The sequence below is a fragment of the Bemisia tabaci genome, chromosome 8 (assembly GCF_918797505.1).
Source record: "Bemisia tabaci chromosome 8, PGI_BMITA_v3".
NCBI classification, from domain to species: Eukaryota; Metazoa; Arthropoda; class Insecta; order Hemiptera; family Aleyrodidae; genus Bemisia; species Bemisia tabaci.
In genome coordinates, this window is record NC_092800.1 from 45,758,494 (window position 1) to 45,773,979 (window position 15,486).

Here is a 15,486-nt window from a genome sequence, read left to right on the forward strand (position 1 = left end):
GGGACCATCTTTCGTAAATATGCAATTTATTATACATGTTTTTTTTAAAAAAATATAAATTCTCATCAAATTATTTTACTGATAATATGGTTATAAAGTATAAAACGCAGCAATGATACAGTGAATTTCATGGTGAACTTGACTGTATGTCTTACATAGAGAACTTGCACAAAATTCACATGAGCACAAAAAACGATTTCCACATTCATTTAAAATCTTGCGGATTATTTTACGGTCAGCTTTTAAGGTTCTGGTGTGATTTCCGACGTAGGAATTTAACATTAACGTCCTTTTGAGATCGAATGACGAGGGAAAAACTTATCTTTAAATCTTCGAGCTCATGCTCGGACTCTAGTCGAAATTCACGTAAAATATAGGATAGCACCACTTTTTCTTCCATCAACGCCAATTTCTGACCTAAAAACAGAGATGAAGCATGAACCATCAGAATATGTTGAATCTCTGGATAAAATAAAAGTTCAATGAAAACAAAATACTGACGAAAGTATCACTAGCCTGGATGACAAAAAGCTAAGTATGACCCCTTAGCATTTTCTAACGCTGCTGCATGAGTTTGAGAGTTACATTTTTATAAAGCCGATGCATGAAAGAGAATAACCTAAATTTACTTTCGATTTTTTGTGTCTGAAAGAACAGAGAGAATTGTATTTCTGGATATTTAACGAGGCTGTTTTTACCTTTTCTTCGCTGCTTCAGCAAAAAATGACCTTACTTTTTCCATCATCTACTAACTAAATGGTCAATTGAATTTTCCCAAAATCGCTATTTCAGAGATTAGTGAAAAACTCCTCAAAATATTCAATTGTTGATAGATGGAAAATACACTTTCGGTTTACATTTTTTAGTTTTGAAAATCCATATTGCGTTATTTACGCACTATGTTTAAAGTCCAAATCCTAAATATTCAAAATGCTATATTAATTTTAATAATTTTAGCCCAAACAAACACTGCTTATTTGAAAAAAACCAAAACAGAATATATCTCTAATGCCTATTAGATGCCTCTCAAGTTGCACGCTCGAAGAATTGAAGGCATTTTTTGTTGATGGGACGAACCTACCTGACCTACCTCTCGTTCCTACTTCTTTACTAATCACATTTTAAAGTCTGTTTGTAATGCTGCGCCTACACATCAAAATGGCGACGTCGCATTACAAAATTGTAATAGTTCACGTTAAAGTGTTTGATGAATTTATTTCACAGTTTTCCTATTAATTTTCCTCTAAAATGAACGATTGGGGAAAAATCGATTTGTATGCTAGAAAATCTGCCACCTTGCGACGTCATCAAGTTGCATTACTGTGATTACAGTGGATTAGATCATTCTGTAATGAAAATCGCTAGAAACGCTACCAACGAAAAGTGTAAGAATAAAAGTACCTATGCAGTTCCTGGGTCCCGCAGCGAACGGAACGTAGGCGTAAGGATGGCGACCCGCACTTTTTTCCGGACTAAAATGATCCGGATCGAACTTTTCCGGATCTGGAAACACCTTCGGGTCTCGGTGGAGGTTGTACACGTTAAATGATAAAACAGTGCCTTTTGGAACGATGTAATCACCTTATTGGAGAAACAGGAACAAGTTAACCACAAGAATAAGAAATAACTCAGCAATGGACCTGTTGCAAACTTTTGCTAGAGCAAAAATAAGAGTTGCTCCTAATATAAAATGGCTCAAAAATCACGGTGAGTGCATCAAAAATGTCTGAAATACACTCCTAGCTCCACAATCTGCGTAAGAAATTCACGTTTTTTTGAGCTTTCCGCTTCAAAACAATACTACGGCACAGGTGAACATTTCGTTAGTCGTTCCTTCATATCTCCGTGCAACAGGATACTGCACAATTGTCAACATGGCCGACGCCAATCCGCCAAAACTCATGTGCCGGGACGAAACTCTATAGCCATTTATTAACAACCTGGCGAGTTAACATTCATGTTTTCCTCGCGTTGGTAAAGATCCGTCTTGATAGCGTCGGTTATGTTGGGTATTGCAAAACATTCTAGCACGCAAAGGATTGAATGGAACGACTCCTCTAACGAAATGTGCACCTGTGCCGTAGTATCGTTTTTGAAGCGGGGAGCTAAAAAAAACGTGAATTTCTTACGCAGATTGTGAATTTAAGAGTGTATTACAGACTTTGTTGATGCGCTCACCGTGATTTTTGAGCCATTTTCTACATAAGGAACAGCCCATATTTTTTCTCTGGCAAATATTGGCAACATGCCCATTAAATTGTCTTTATTTTCACATTAAAACTATAGACCTCTGTGTATCTCCTAAAGTTATGTCAAAGGAAAAGAGGTATGGTCTTGAACAAGTCAATTCATTGATTGATTGGTACTCGATATACTTGTCTACGTGTTGGTGTCATATGATTCATCCACGATATATCAATCCTTTTTTTATCTTGATTTTTTGATTTTTCCTCTTTTAATTGATTTTTTTCTCTTAGCTCATCTTCTCACAAATTTCGGATCAAGAAATTATTTGTCTTTCAATAATTTAAATTTTGACGTTTAAGACCAATAGTGAACCTAATTTTTTTTTTTTTTTTTTTTTTTTTTTTTTTTTTGAGATATGTACGCAAGTGGCACTTATATTTCCAAATAGAACGAATGACAAGATTTGAAAAAAGTAAGTTCATCCCTATGTAGTCACTTATATGACGAATTGATATGTAGAAGATGCAGATGGTTCCACCGTAAAGGAAAGACCACTTAGCCACACTCCCAACTTTTGGTTAAATGGAGGTATGGAAAAACAATAGCACCAATTTTTCTTTTCGGTGGTGGAACAAAACTTACCAAATTTTACATCTTCGGTAGCCTCTCTTCCTATAAAAGGAACACTGGGGAACAAACGCAGACTTTCTTTGATTACTTGCTCGAGATACTTCATTTTTTGTAAATCTGCCACCGTAGGAGTCCTGTTTGATCCTTGAAAAATATCCGAAAGTTCTCGGTAGCACTTTTCCTACGAAAAGAGAGAAACGTTAAAAAGTTGATTGAAATACGCAAAATAATTGAGGCTTCCCCTTTTTTTTTTTTTTTTTTTTTTTTTTTTTATTAAAAGCAAATTAATTTTACGTGGTTCGAGTTTCTGAATCGTTGCATTTAAGATATATATCATCGCTTTAATCAATCATAAAAACCGGAAAAAAATCAGAAGCGTTTAACTGATTTCAAACGAAATCAAAGAAAATTTCGACTCGGCGTTTTCGATCATTCTATTTTTTTTATTATTTTCATCAACGAAAAAACTAAACATCGTCCGAATTTCTGAATCCCTGTAATCAGAAGCGGGCTGGCGCCTCGAAACGGCCGGGGAAATTATATTTTCACCGGAAGACATACAGGATTGCAAAATCTCTACAACCCTGTGATTCTGGGATTGCGAGCTTCCGGTGTGCACCGTTCGGAATTTGTGAACACCGGGGTGGGAAGAGAAGACTTTTCAACCACTTGAGCGGGCACCGTGGGATACGCACAATGCATGAAGTATCCTGCAGACTCGTAAGGCGCTATACTTTGCGTTGCGCGCACCGTGCTGTACGCGCAATGCATGAAGTATCCGGCGGTCTTGTAAGGCGCTACCACACGATTCGCTCCGCGCCGCGCCAGCCCTCCGCCGGCCGCACTGCGTTTGCTGCGATTATTCAAACTTGCGGCGTCAGCGGTTTTCAACTTACAATTAGAATTTTGAAGTTTTTGTAAAGCTTCTTGGAATTATTGTCATTTCAAATAATAAAACGTTACTTATATCCCAACTAATTTTTTTCTCTTCATTTACATATTTATGTAAATAATTTGAAATAAAAGCATGCAAGTGAAGCGACTTTTACGTGTGGGCTCCCGCGTTGCTCAGCAACGTAATGGCGTGATCATTTGGACTTCATTTTGCTATTCGGAACTATAATTTCTGACTCATCAGTAAAAACTCTTGTGTGCCTAAGGCAACTAACGGTGCGTACGTTGTTCCTAAACGAGGTCAGAAATTGTGATTTCTAGTTGCAAAACGATTTTCATGTGATAAATGAACCCTTTCGCAGCGTAGGGTATGGATTCGACAAAGAGGAAGGTATGGATTCGATCAAAAATAAAAAGAAGAAATCCTATTTCAACCAATCTCAATTCAATAGAAAACTTGTTCGGAGATGAGAGAAACGAGAAATAAGAAACGGAGGAAGAAAATAATAAATACCTGAATTTCTGGATGATTTCCTAAAAGAAATAAAGTGTAACCCATCGAAACTGCTGTTGTATCATGGCCCTAAAAGAGGATTTAATAATAAATATAAGTTTTTATGAAAAAAAAAAGTTTAACAGATTGGCGTAAAAAAACAAAGGTTTAAATCATACAAGGTTGGTTTTTCAAGATAAAAATAAAATGAAATAAAAAAATAGCAAAAACGGGAATAAGGCGCTGAAATGAAGAATTCTGGCGTTTTGACCGATAATTATCCATCATCCTTCAAGCGGACTAAAATGTTCATTTTGCAGATTTACGTTTTCCAGCCGCCGCATGATCGTTCAGGGTCAAAAATTCCAACAGGCCATAAAAAGAGCTTCTGTGCTCACTGCTCCGATGTTTTAAAACGACAGTGCACGTGAAGAATATGGTTGAAGTATGAGTAATTGGTATATTTTAAACTACGCATAATTATAGTATAATATAATTATTCTACATATAGTTATTAAATCCGAATTTTCTGCTGAGTTTTTTAACAAGCACTTTACGTATTTGTGAACCTTAATATCTTGGAAATATTGCAATTTTGATCTCTTAACGTAAGTCTTTGGTGTCTTTTGTTTTGTTGTCTGGTGTTTTTTGGTGTCTATGTTGGCTTTTTCGACATGATTTATATTTAGTGGTATCACACAACTTACCTCAAACATGAAAGTGTTCACTTCATCCCTTAAATCCTCGTCCGTTAAACTGACAGACTGTTTCTCACATGCCTCCAACAGGAGGTCAAGAAAAGCCATTTTTTGAGATCCTAAAAATATAAAAATGAATTATGAGGTAGACATGCTTTAACTCTCAATTTTTAGAACGCTAGACGTTGATTTTATTAAAATCTACCAAAAACCAAAATCAATTTAGGTCAAGTTGATAACTAAACACAGGCTGATGTGTTCGCAGATAATCAATATTTGATTTGGCTGAATACGGCAGTGGCGCAAAGAATTCTTACAGGGCTTAGATATACTTTTCCACATACAATTCCATGCAAAAACCAAACATCTCATAAAAAAGTTCAAAAAAGGAGGTTTGAGCGGAAAAAAGCTGATCAAAATCTGACCAATCGATTGCTGAAAGAGAGGAGTTGACGTTGAAGTAGCAAGGTGAAATCCGAAACTGAGCTCAGGCAATCAGCAAACGCCCCCTTCCCCTTTCGGGTAATTCATCGGAGTCCGCCAAAAATGTCGTTCATGTGTCCTATTTTTTGGATGGGAGTCAAAGTTTACTCAAAATCGTAAAATTTTATTATCATCATAGGTATGCAAAGGTTAGTGAGTTTTTGGAACTTCAACCTCTTTCAAATTCGTGGATCATACTCTAAAATTCAAATAAAAAGAATGAGACATTCTAAGTTTGTAGCATGTACAATTTAATTTTAAATTTTCTTAATGCTGCTTCTGCGATGGTAAATTTGATCAAACTACACCATAAAATGGCTGAGAGAAACGATCTCCACGCACCTTCGAGCTCCTCAGACCTCTGCTTCCACTTTTCTTCTTTTTTTCCTCTTATTTTCCTCCTTTGTCTAATGGCCTATAAAATAATGAAAAAATAATGTCATTGCATGTCTAAAAGACGACCCGATATATAATAGAAAACAAAGGCGAAGCGAGTAAAAGTGGAGAAATACAATTTACATACTTTTCGAACCGTTTGAATCCTAATGCTCAGGCATTTGAATTACTGGCTTAGCACAGCTTGATTTAATTGAACTTTTTATTGGCCTCCAATGATTGTTGTGACAAAACATAGGACCTTTTGAAGGCGGAAAAAGAGAAGAAAAAAAAGAATCAGGAGAAGTAGTAGAAGTAGAAGGAAAAGTGGAGGAAATGGGAAAGAAATCAGAGGAAGAAGATCGTTTTCTTTGTCTTCCTTTCCTTTACTTTTTTTCTTTTTGATTGTCATCCTCTACCACTCCCTCTTCTTATCTTTTTCCTCTTCCCCATCTCTCTCTTCATCCTCCTTCTTTTCAGTGTTTTCCTTCTCGTCTTCCGATCTCGATTGGATTGGATCTAAAAGAACCCGGTCGGTCCTTCTAGCATTGAGTTCGAGTAATTTGATAGGGAGAGTATGGACATGTATGGCGTCCCAAGGAGGCTTTACATGACCTAAAAATGACGGTGCTTTAGTTCGGTTTTTGATTATAGGAATGGGGTTTTTGCCAACACTGTTGACGGTTATCAACCGCCACACTCGCTGCCAACCTCTTAATATCCAAGGTGAGTTTTCTCAAAACCACATCTTAGGTCATTTTGTATTTACAAGTGCTCAGAACGTCCGCAATTTTTGGGCCTTAGAAGTTCCATTAAGCTCAAAAGGAGTGGCCAATCATGAGCAGCCCCTTCACGGCGATGCTCCTCCTATCAAGTTACTCTGTACATCGAGTTCATGTCATGAATGGACCACTAGACAAGGTACGAATTTCAGTATTCTGATACATGTTTTTTGACTAAAATTTCACGCAAAACACGATGCGCACGATCAAAATTGCCGAAATTAACTCCTTACGAAGATATTCAATGATTCCTGATGCGTGAATTCAAACCACCCGCTCATGAAAACTCAATGCTCTACGTGATTCACATCGCGCGGTAAACGTTATCATGACAGTCTGTGCGATATAAAAATCTGGCAACCTCAATCTTGACTCTTTGGCTCAGCCATAGCAAATTGCTAATAGTTTGAACAACACATGGTGGGAAATGAACATTGTTCGATTGAGAAGCTTGCTGAAACTGTTGTAGTGCGCGATTTGACTCACGTAGAGCTTTGAGTTTCTCGTGAGCGGGCAGTTCAAATTCCTCGTAACCAATGTGAAATAAAAACGTTAATATCTTCGTTAGGAGTTGGTTTCAGTAATTTTCGTTGTGCGTATCGTGTTTGACGTGAAATTTTGGTTAAGAAACATGTATCAGATTGCTTAGTCTTTGCACCTTGTCTAGTGGTCCATTATGGCTATTTTGACCAAGATAAGTCCATGTTTTATGACTCGACATGTGCCTCTGGTACAATTTTTTTTTTTTAATATCTTACATATCATGCAAGGCAAGGCTAAGCCGGTTTTCTTTGCTTTCATTATTTACTTCTTGCTAATTGCAGCACTATTTAATTGTTTATGTTTATTTTGAGACTTGGGGTCTTTCTACGAGTTCCACAGTACGGAGTCTGAAACATACCTTATTAGTAAGCTCGAAAATTGTATTCAAATCCGCCCAATGTTTTCGACCGGTGGGCGACAGGAAGAAAAGTAAATCATTGAATAACCAGGGTCTTGTCAGTCTCGTCATGACAATGTCAGTGCAACTAAAACAAATTAATAGAAAAAATTCAATGCACGTGTTTAGTGTGTTTGATTTAAAATATCGATGGTGAAAGTGTAGAAGTGCATATCTCAACTTTTGACAGTCTTGAGTTAGCTGCATAAACGTGTTGTTGAAGTTGTCGTCTATCCACCAGCAAGAAATTATAATGGACAAAAATCGGGAAGTCACCTAACACCATAGAGCTTTATTCGCGTATCTCGAGCTTAAGTGGAGAAATGCGTATCTCGTTCTGGCCCCTTCATTCAATCCGGCACGCCTTACGCACAACGTGCTCTCCTCAGTGTTCCCCGCCTACAGCATTCGTAAGCTGATCAGTTGTTCTATGTTTTTATATATATTTTCGGGAATTAACTGGTTTTGAAAAGTTGCTAAATGCTTATCTCTCGAAGGCTCTCCAGTGTCATTTCAGGTGGTTTCAGGTGTCATTCCAGTGTCAGGTTCCTATTACTAGCCGTGCGCAGCGTTCATGTCCATTATTCACTCATTGGGCCAATGATATCATGAACTGGCGATTCATCACAACGGTCACTTGTATTAGAGTCAATCGTGTCACACAATGCTTCATCTACCTTGGAGGTTCAACCCAAGTGTCAAAAGTGTGATTTTCTCGTTTCAAACGGAACTGAGCGCCATAGAAAAGCATTTACGAGTGTAGGACGAAACACCCGCCAATCCAAGCCCCCCTCTCCCATCCTACCCCTATGTGGCGCTTAGTTCCGTTTGATAGAAATACGTTCAATTCACAACATGATTGCAATGTTTTTCATCACAATACATTCATTGTTTATTTGGTGTTTTAACTGAAATAAGAAAAACAAATATAATGCTTACTCGTCAATGGCACGAATGTAGCTGTGATTTGGATGATTTAATGCATCAATTGTGATTCCCATAGCAGTCTCTGTGAAAATAAAAAAAAAATTCTTGATTTATTTATTTAAAGACGACGCACTTGAAAATGCATGGTATGTGGTGTTAAAGGCCTGTGTCACAATATCAAAACTAGCCATCAAAATATCAAAGTCAGGTGTTGTGATTGGCTCATTCGATGACTTGTACCAATCACAGCACTTGACCTTGACATTTTGATGGAGTATTTTGATAGTGTGACTCAGACAGAAGAGACCGCCAAAGTCAGAGGAATCACCCACAGGACAGGCATGCTTGATTTATACTTTACTTATATCCCGGAACAAATTGAATACACGAAACAAATGAGATGTGGTTTGATGAGTTTCCAATTGATTTTTAGGTATAATATAAAATTTAATCGAATAACCGCAAACATTGGAAAAATAGTCGTTTTGTTTTATTCTGTTTTGTGGTTGTTTTTTACTTCTTCTTTTTTTCTATTGACTCTAAAATATCTCCTCTTGCGAACGGTTAAAAACATGAAATAAATACCGCAGATGTTGTCCAAGGCAACGAGTTTCATCTGTGTCATCACCTCGACGAATGTTCCGTCCGGAGTTTGACGCAACTGATCGATGAGTGTAAGCGCATTTTTAACGAATACCTCGCAGAAATTGCTCAAAATAGAGAAATGGAAAGCGGGAGTTATAAGTTTCCTGCGTTGATGCCACCGCTGACCTGGAAAAAAGGTGGACTTGCATTTTAATAGAAAAAAAATCGGGGAAAAAACACCAGGATCAACATTTTATTATATATTACGTGTTTGTAGACGGTTCATCAGGTATGCTCTGTTAATAGAAACTCAACTTTGAATTTTTATGGACTAACGTCCTCTTCCCGTAAAAACAGGCATCTGGAATAAAAGAAAAATTAAAATTTCTCTCTTTAAAATGCAAACTTCCTCTTTAGAGAACATATTTCTTACAATTTATCGCTCAATCGCAATACTCACAAGTGACGTTGACGGAGTGTCATACTTTCCTCATTCGCCCTCATTCAATATTATTTACGTAAGGACTTTGCACCTACCTCTACTTGTCAGTAATCCAAGACCGAGCCATACGTGAAGAATGCGGTAAAGGTCAGTTTTGATCTCCGTACATTTTGATGTAAATAATACCTGGAAAGTTACCAAAACCCTTTTAGAAGTTGGTCATTTTTTCTTCTTTTTTCTTGAAATGTGTGTAATCAGTTGAAAAGAATAATCAGAATCTCGTGATCAAAAGGTTTTAAGTTACAGCATGTACATACAGGAACGTTTTTATTGGGATATGACCAATTTTTAAGATTCTAAAAACTCTTTTTTTGTCGGGAACCATGCATTTCTTTGAAGATTTCTTTTGATACTCATTTTGATCCTGATATATCTTGAGAACGGATCCATAAACCGGGACCTCCGGAAGAAAATCTAGCCTAACTTCTGAACTGAATAGAGGAAGAAAACCTTGAGATTTCGGCTCAAGTTTGCTCCTCACTGTTTATAAATTTATCCATACTTTCTGTATATTGTTCCTTAAACTCCCTTCCCCTGGAGGCTAAAATAAAAAAGTATGTGTAGGCTAATTGTAAGCTATTTGCCTTAATCTGCTGTGCAACGCAAAAACGCCGTTAACGCCATTTTAAATTTTTTTGGAAACAACGCACAAAGCAAAAAAACATGTGTACCTTTGAACAATATTTTTACAGTATTCTTTCGCAAATATTATCAAGAACTTAACCTGAAAATTTGAGGTGCATAGGTGAAACAGTTTTTATTTTATAAAGTGTTAAGTTCCAAAAAACGCGGCAAAATCTTGATGGAGATACGGCGTTCTTGCTTAGCATGGCAGTAATCAACGAAACTCGAATACACGAGAAGATTCCTTACAGAGTAAGTTTCGCAACCTTGTTTTGCAACTCTGAATACACATACCTCAACATATTTTGCCTCTGCAAGCCAAACAGCCGGAAGCAATCCAGGTACCCAAAGACGGTATATACCTCCAAATTTCTTAAATTCCTCGTATTTAACAGTTGGCAGCTCTGAAATTCAGCAATATAGCATTGCATTATTCAGGCATACACAAAGAAAAAGGTTCAGTAAAAGGAACTGGACTTCGGTTCAAATTAAACACAGGAGTTTCCTGATTTAGGTAACTGAAGGCTTGGGTCCCAGAGACCAAACTTCGGTTGCTATGACCAACAACTTCAGTCACCTAAATCGAAAAAGTTGGGTGCTGCGGATTTGAATGTATCTTGGAAATTTTAACCCTCTATAGCATGAATGAATTTTGAATCCCGGATTAGAAGTACAACTTTTTTTCCCGAAAGGTCTTTGAAAAAAATAGAGTCCCGATTTTTTGGGGGAGGGGGGAGGCTCCTCCCTTCCTCCTCCTCCCCTATTGAAGTAATGTACATGCAAATTTTATAAAGAAACATAAAAAGAGATGTTATATATTTATAAATGAAAAACCCTCAAACAAGAGATGTTACGTGAAATAATGAGTCTACGCAGACCAAGGTTGCCGGAAAAATTTATTTTTAACCTAATTTAGTAACACTGGAGTGGGTCTCGATATTTTATCTGATAGAATTTAACCTTGGGCTCCCATATATTTATCAAAAACGTTGTCGCGCTAGTTGAAACTTTTTTAAAAAAAGGAAATGCGTTAAATTACACATTTGTCTACATATGCAATGGAGAGATAAGACCAAAAATAAAAAATAAAAATACTATGAGCCGAAGTCATCAGTTAGCTCCGATATCAAGAATACATTTATTTTTATTTTGAGGTGTTGCACTATTCTACTTCAGTAAGGATCCATGGGAGCACAGAGCACAGAAATATTCCATAGATAAAGCGAATGGTATAGTAAAGGACACTTACCTTCATTAGGTATCACTACCTCATCTACATGTCCACAGATTTTGCTTTTTAGCGGTGGACCCGGAATTTTTTCTATAAGCCGCCACTGTCTGAATACCGTGAGAAATATCTGAGCAAGTCTGATCGCAATGTAACAACACAGAGCAAGAAACACAAGAAGACGAATCATTTTGAATATGATCGGACGGGAAGCACTTTGACCTCCTACATTAAATCATTTGTTTCAAAACACGTACACAAAAAACTAAGTTTTCATTTTCAAAACAAAAACCCGTGAAAAACTTTCTCATACTCATCAGGATATTAATTCAGCCAGCCAAAATGGTACTGACTCATATTTATCCATGAGGGTAGATGTATATGCATGTCGGCAATCACTTAACTCGGTTTGCGACGTCGCAGACTTCCTGTCATACTTAATTTTTTAGAAGGAAAACTACTCAACGGCAAGTCTTAAAACTGCCGTGATTTTTCTCCTTTGTGTGAAGAAAATTCTGCATAAACTTCAAGGAAAGACGTCAATTCGTTCTCCTTTAAAAAAATAACATAGAGGCGGAGATTTTTAGACACGGCAAACGAGTTATGTGATTGCTGACTTACACCGTCGATGTGTTGGAATCCTTACTCTACCAAATATTTATCGTAATATGTCACAGAATGATTGCTTTCTGGTGTCCTTTTAAAATACTTTCAATCAATTAACGGCTGAGAGTTGCTAAACCGAGTATGTCAAAATACACGGATGCTATTCGCGGAAACTGGGTGGGTTTGAATTTCAGCCTCTAGGAAGCAGATCATATTTGCCCGTGAAGAAGGTAAACTATGATGTGTGTTATTGGTACTGAGCGAGCGTTTATTTGATAGTAATACTCAACATGATATTAATTAATTCGTGAAGTTGCCATGATAATTTGGAACGATACGCAAAATCTCACCATGGACCGAATCCTTATCATAAACTGTAATTTCATGGTGGCACTCACAATCAGTGGCTTAGTGAGAACTGGAAGAGCTCCGATTACAATTGAAATGTTCAAATTCTTTGAATATTAAGAGAACGTAAATTCCGTCGCTCGATTTCCTCATGAGCCGCAGAAGGCATGGGCTTATAAGTAAAACAGGGCTCACGTAGAAATCGAGGTACACCCCAACGTCAGAGAGGCGATGATTTGTAACACATTGCATCATCCTCACCCACACCACATCATTGAACCCTAATACTGAGAATTTTAACTAACTCACTTATGTCACGAAAATTAAAATAAAATTGTTTCCTTTTAATTTGCCACTCCCCTTTCCCTATTGCCATGAATTTATCCGTGTATTTTACTAGGCTTGCTTTGATCTCTCTTGATATTTATTCTATTTTACTTGCTCGAAAATTGTCTCTCTTTTTCTACTAACCCTTAGATGCGCAAGCCGGGTAAAACTGATCCGAGGTTTGCTAAAAACACGTGGCCCGCGGATTGTATGCATGGGACCGGTACATACAAGCTTTAGATATGGACGCATTTCTGCCAAACAGAAGTATGTGCATTATGACGTGAGCCCTAATACGCATATATTCTTATAGGTCTTAAGGCTCATGTCTTGATGCACATAGTTCCGCTTGACAGAAATACGTCCATATACGTCTACAAATACACACAAAAAAATGCATACTCTTTTTCTTCCAACTACTCCTAGAGATCCCGAGCCGGGTCAAGTATACCCGACTATCTCGCCTGGGGGAGGTACATATAGCGGATGAAGAGGGGGTAAGAAAGCGTCAGTGTGTTACTAAAGAGGTGAAAATTTCAAGAGGAGTATTTCTTAAATTCAAAACCATAGAAAGAACATAAATAATACTTCAAGAACTATAAAAATCAATATACATATGTATAGTTAAGTACGGGTTAACATATCACGACTTAGGACTTCGCGTATGAAAAAGTCTTTGGCATCTAAGGGTTAAAATGCAAGCTTCAGACCACCAAAACGATGCAATGATCATGTTTGCGTGTTGAACGTGTAACATTCCTAATATGCTCATGCACTGGTATACAATCTTCTTTGTTTCTTAATTTGTTCCATCATAATTTACTCTCCCAATTCTCATTGGAGAATACACCTGTAAGTGGGCACGTGATATGCTGCCTTGTTTTGAGTACGATGGATAAATTAGAAGGAAATAGACATTATTCGTGTTACGTCTTAAAAGACCAAATGATCAGTAGCGTGGCGTGAATTGCGATATATAGATTGTTATGTAATTTAAACCTATGGTAAAGAATCGATTATTAAGGTGTTCGCTGCGAACACCCTGTTTATCGATCCTTTTCCATAGGTTTAAATGACATAACAATCGATATATCGCAATTCACGCCACGCCACTGCGATTGATGTCAATTCACTCTCATCGGTAGCATTGACAGAGGTGATATTATTTTTATTGTGCTGTTTCAGTTCGATACAACAGAGGATCCGTTCATTTGCCCTTTAGAACTGACTCCCCGAAAATGCCGAAAGTGACTTGAGAAAATAAAGTATAAGGTTCATTATAATCAAAATTATCAAGCGAGGGTCTCCAGGGTGGTAAAATTTATTGAAAAGCAAAACCTTAAAATTTCACGTGAAATATTTCATGAAATTTCAGAAATTTATAAAAGATATCGAAAAATACCGGTTCCCTTTCATGCTTCGCAAAATGTAAAAATCGCGACTCTTATCTATACTTGTGTGTTTGAGTGCGGGGTGCGGGCTGCATGCTCTAGCCCCTTAATATGAAAGATTTCACAGCCTCGTGAAATTTCATGAAATGTTTCACTGAAATTTCCAATCTTTCAATCCTTTCTTACGTGTCATGCCACGTCTCATGCTGCAGCTGAAAAACCTGATGTTATACGAGTAAAACAATTTTTTTCCTCTCTCAGGAAGATGAGATCCCATAGGGGAAAAAATAGTTGAAACCAGTAGCACATTATCAGAAAGCATACGTAGGGATGTTCAAAACTTGTTCAACTTCATTTGGAGCTATTTCTCACAGAGTTTCAAAACAATTAGAAATAGGGTAGCATGGGAAACGTAACCTCAAATAATTACTGATTCGGTAAGAAGAAGAACACCGGAAATACAGCTTGAGATTTGACGTGTACACTTCTTGATGGCGGGGGGGGGGAGAAAAAGCACGTATCTATTGAAACACTATAAATACAACGTTAAGTACAAAGGGTTATCAACGTAAGACAAACTCAGCGAGTAATTGAAGTATCACAACAAGATATTCCCTAAATAGAATCAGGCATCAAAACTGCCGAAATTTATTTTGTTCTTTTCCTAGGCATTTCTCATGTAAATTCATCTAGCATGAAAAAGTCAACGATACCGGGTTCGCTGCACGCTTCCACAAGATCAAGTGTTTAATTAACCACATGCTTTAAGCATCGAGGAGACCTCTGCCTACGTATGAAGAAGTAGAGAGGGGGGGAGTTGTGTACCAGGCAGAGATTTCATACATTTTCTCAAGATCGGTGTTGTCAACTTCAATTCTTCATTACCCCGAACCGTTTGTTTCTCCAGAACCTACGATCACTCGTTGGGTGCAAAATAAGTCAGGCAAATTTTGATAAATTGGTTTTGGTTCCGACAAAAAACTGACATTTTTATTCTTACTACTTTTAAAAGAGATTATTTTTCTTAGAAATTGAAAAAATGCAGAGCACACGCTCTAAAAATCAAACTTTGAGTATTCCTCTCCAATTATCTTAATGGAGACAATTTAGACGATTTTTAAATAAAACCAAATTTCCATATCTTTCCCGAAGCTTGCCGGTTTGAACTGTCACTCTTCCTGGCCTCTCTCTCAACATTTTTGGGAGCCTGAAAATTTGGAGAAAGAAGCACTCAGGTATGAGTAATCAATAAACTAAGTTTCAAGTAGAGGGGAGGCAAAAAATTTCAGGTTTGCATCATGCTGTTCAGCTCACTGATAAGATTGCAAAGCAAAATTAAATGAAATTCATGGCTAACTTGCCTGAATTGGACTTTGCTTTTCGACGTCGAGAAGTTTGGATTGACGGTCACCAAAACACTGATTTCTCACTTTGAAATTGAATTTTTGCCCATTCTCATTATTGTG

The 15,486-nt window shown here is 37.3% G+C and overlaps 1 protein-coding gene across 1 annotated transcript in view; it reads right to left on the bottom strand.

The window, feature by feature from the left end:
- Positions 1–85: 85 nt before the first annotated feature.
- Positions 86–15,486, bottom strand: part of LOC109043040 (uncharacterized) — a 30,422-nt gene continuing 15,021 nt past the window's right edge. The window contains exons 13-24 of the mRNA XM_072303853.1: positions 11,370–11,580; positions 10,415–10,524; positions 9,532–9,622; positions 8,995–9,180; positions 8,422–8,491; positions 7,444–7,570; positions 5,728–5,800; positions 4,912–5,021; positions 4,226–4,294; positions 2,830–2,998; positions 1,402–1,581; positions 86–417 (exon numbers count right to left, since the gene is read on the bottom strand). Of these exons, the coding sequence (XP_072159954.1) occupies positions 236–417; positions 1,402–1,581; positions 2,830–2,998; positions 4,226–4,294; positions 4,912–5,021; positions 5,728–5,800; positions 7,444–7,570; positions 8,422–8,491; positions 8,995–9,180; positions 9,532–9,622; positions 10,415–10,524; positions 11,370–11,580 (1,578 nt within the window). The 3' untranslated portion in view covers positions 86–235. The remainder of the gene's footprint in view (positions 418–1,401; positions 1,582–2,829; positions 2,999–4,225; positions 4,295–4,911; positions 5,022–5,727; positions 5,801–7,443; positions 7,571–8,421; positions 8,492–8,994; positions 9,181–9,531; positions 9,623–10,414; positions 10,525–11,369; positions 11,581–15,486) is intronic.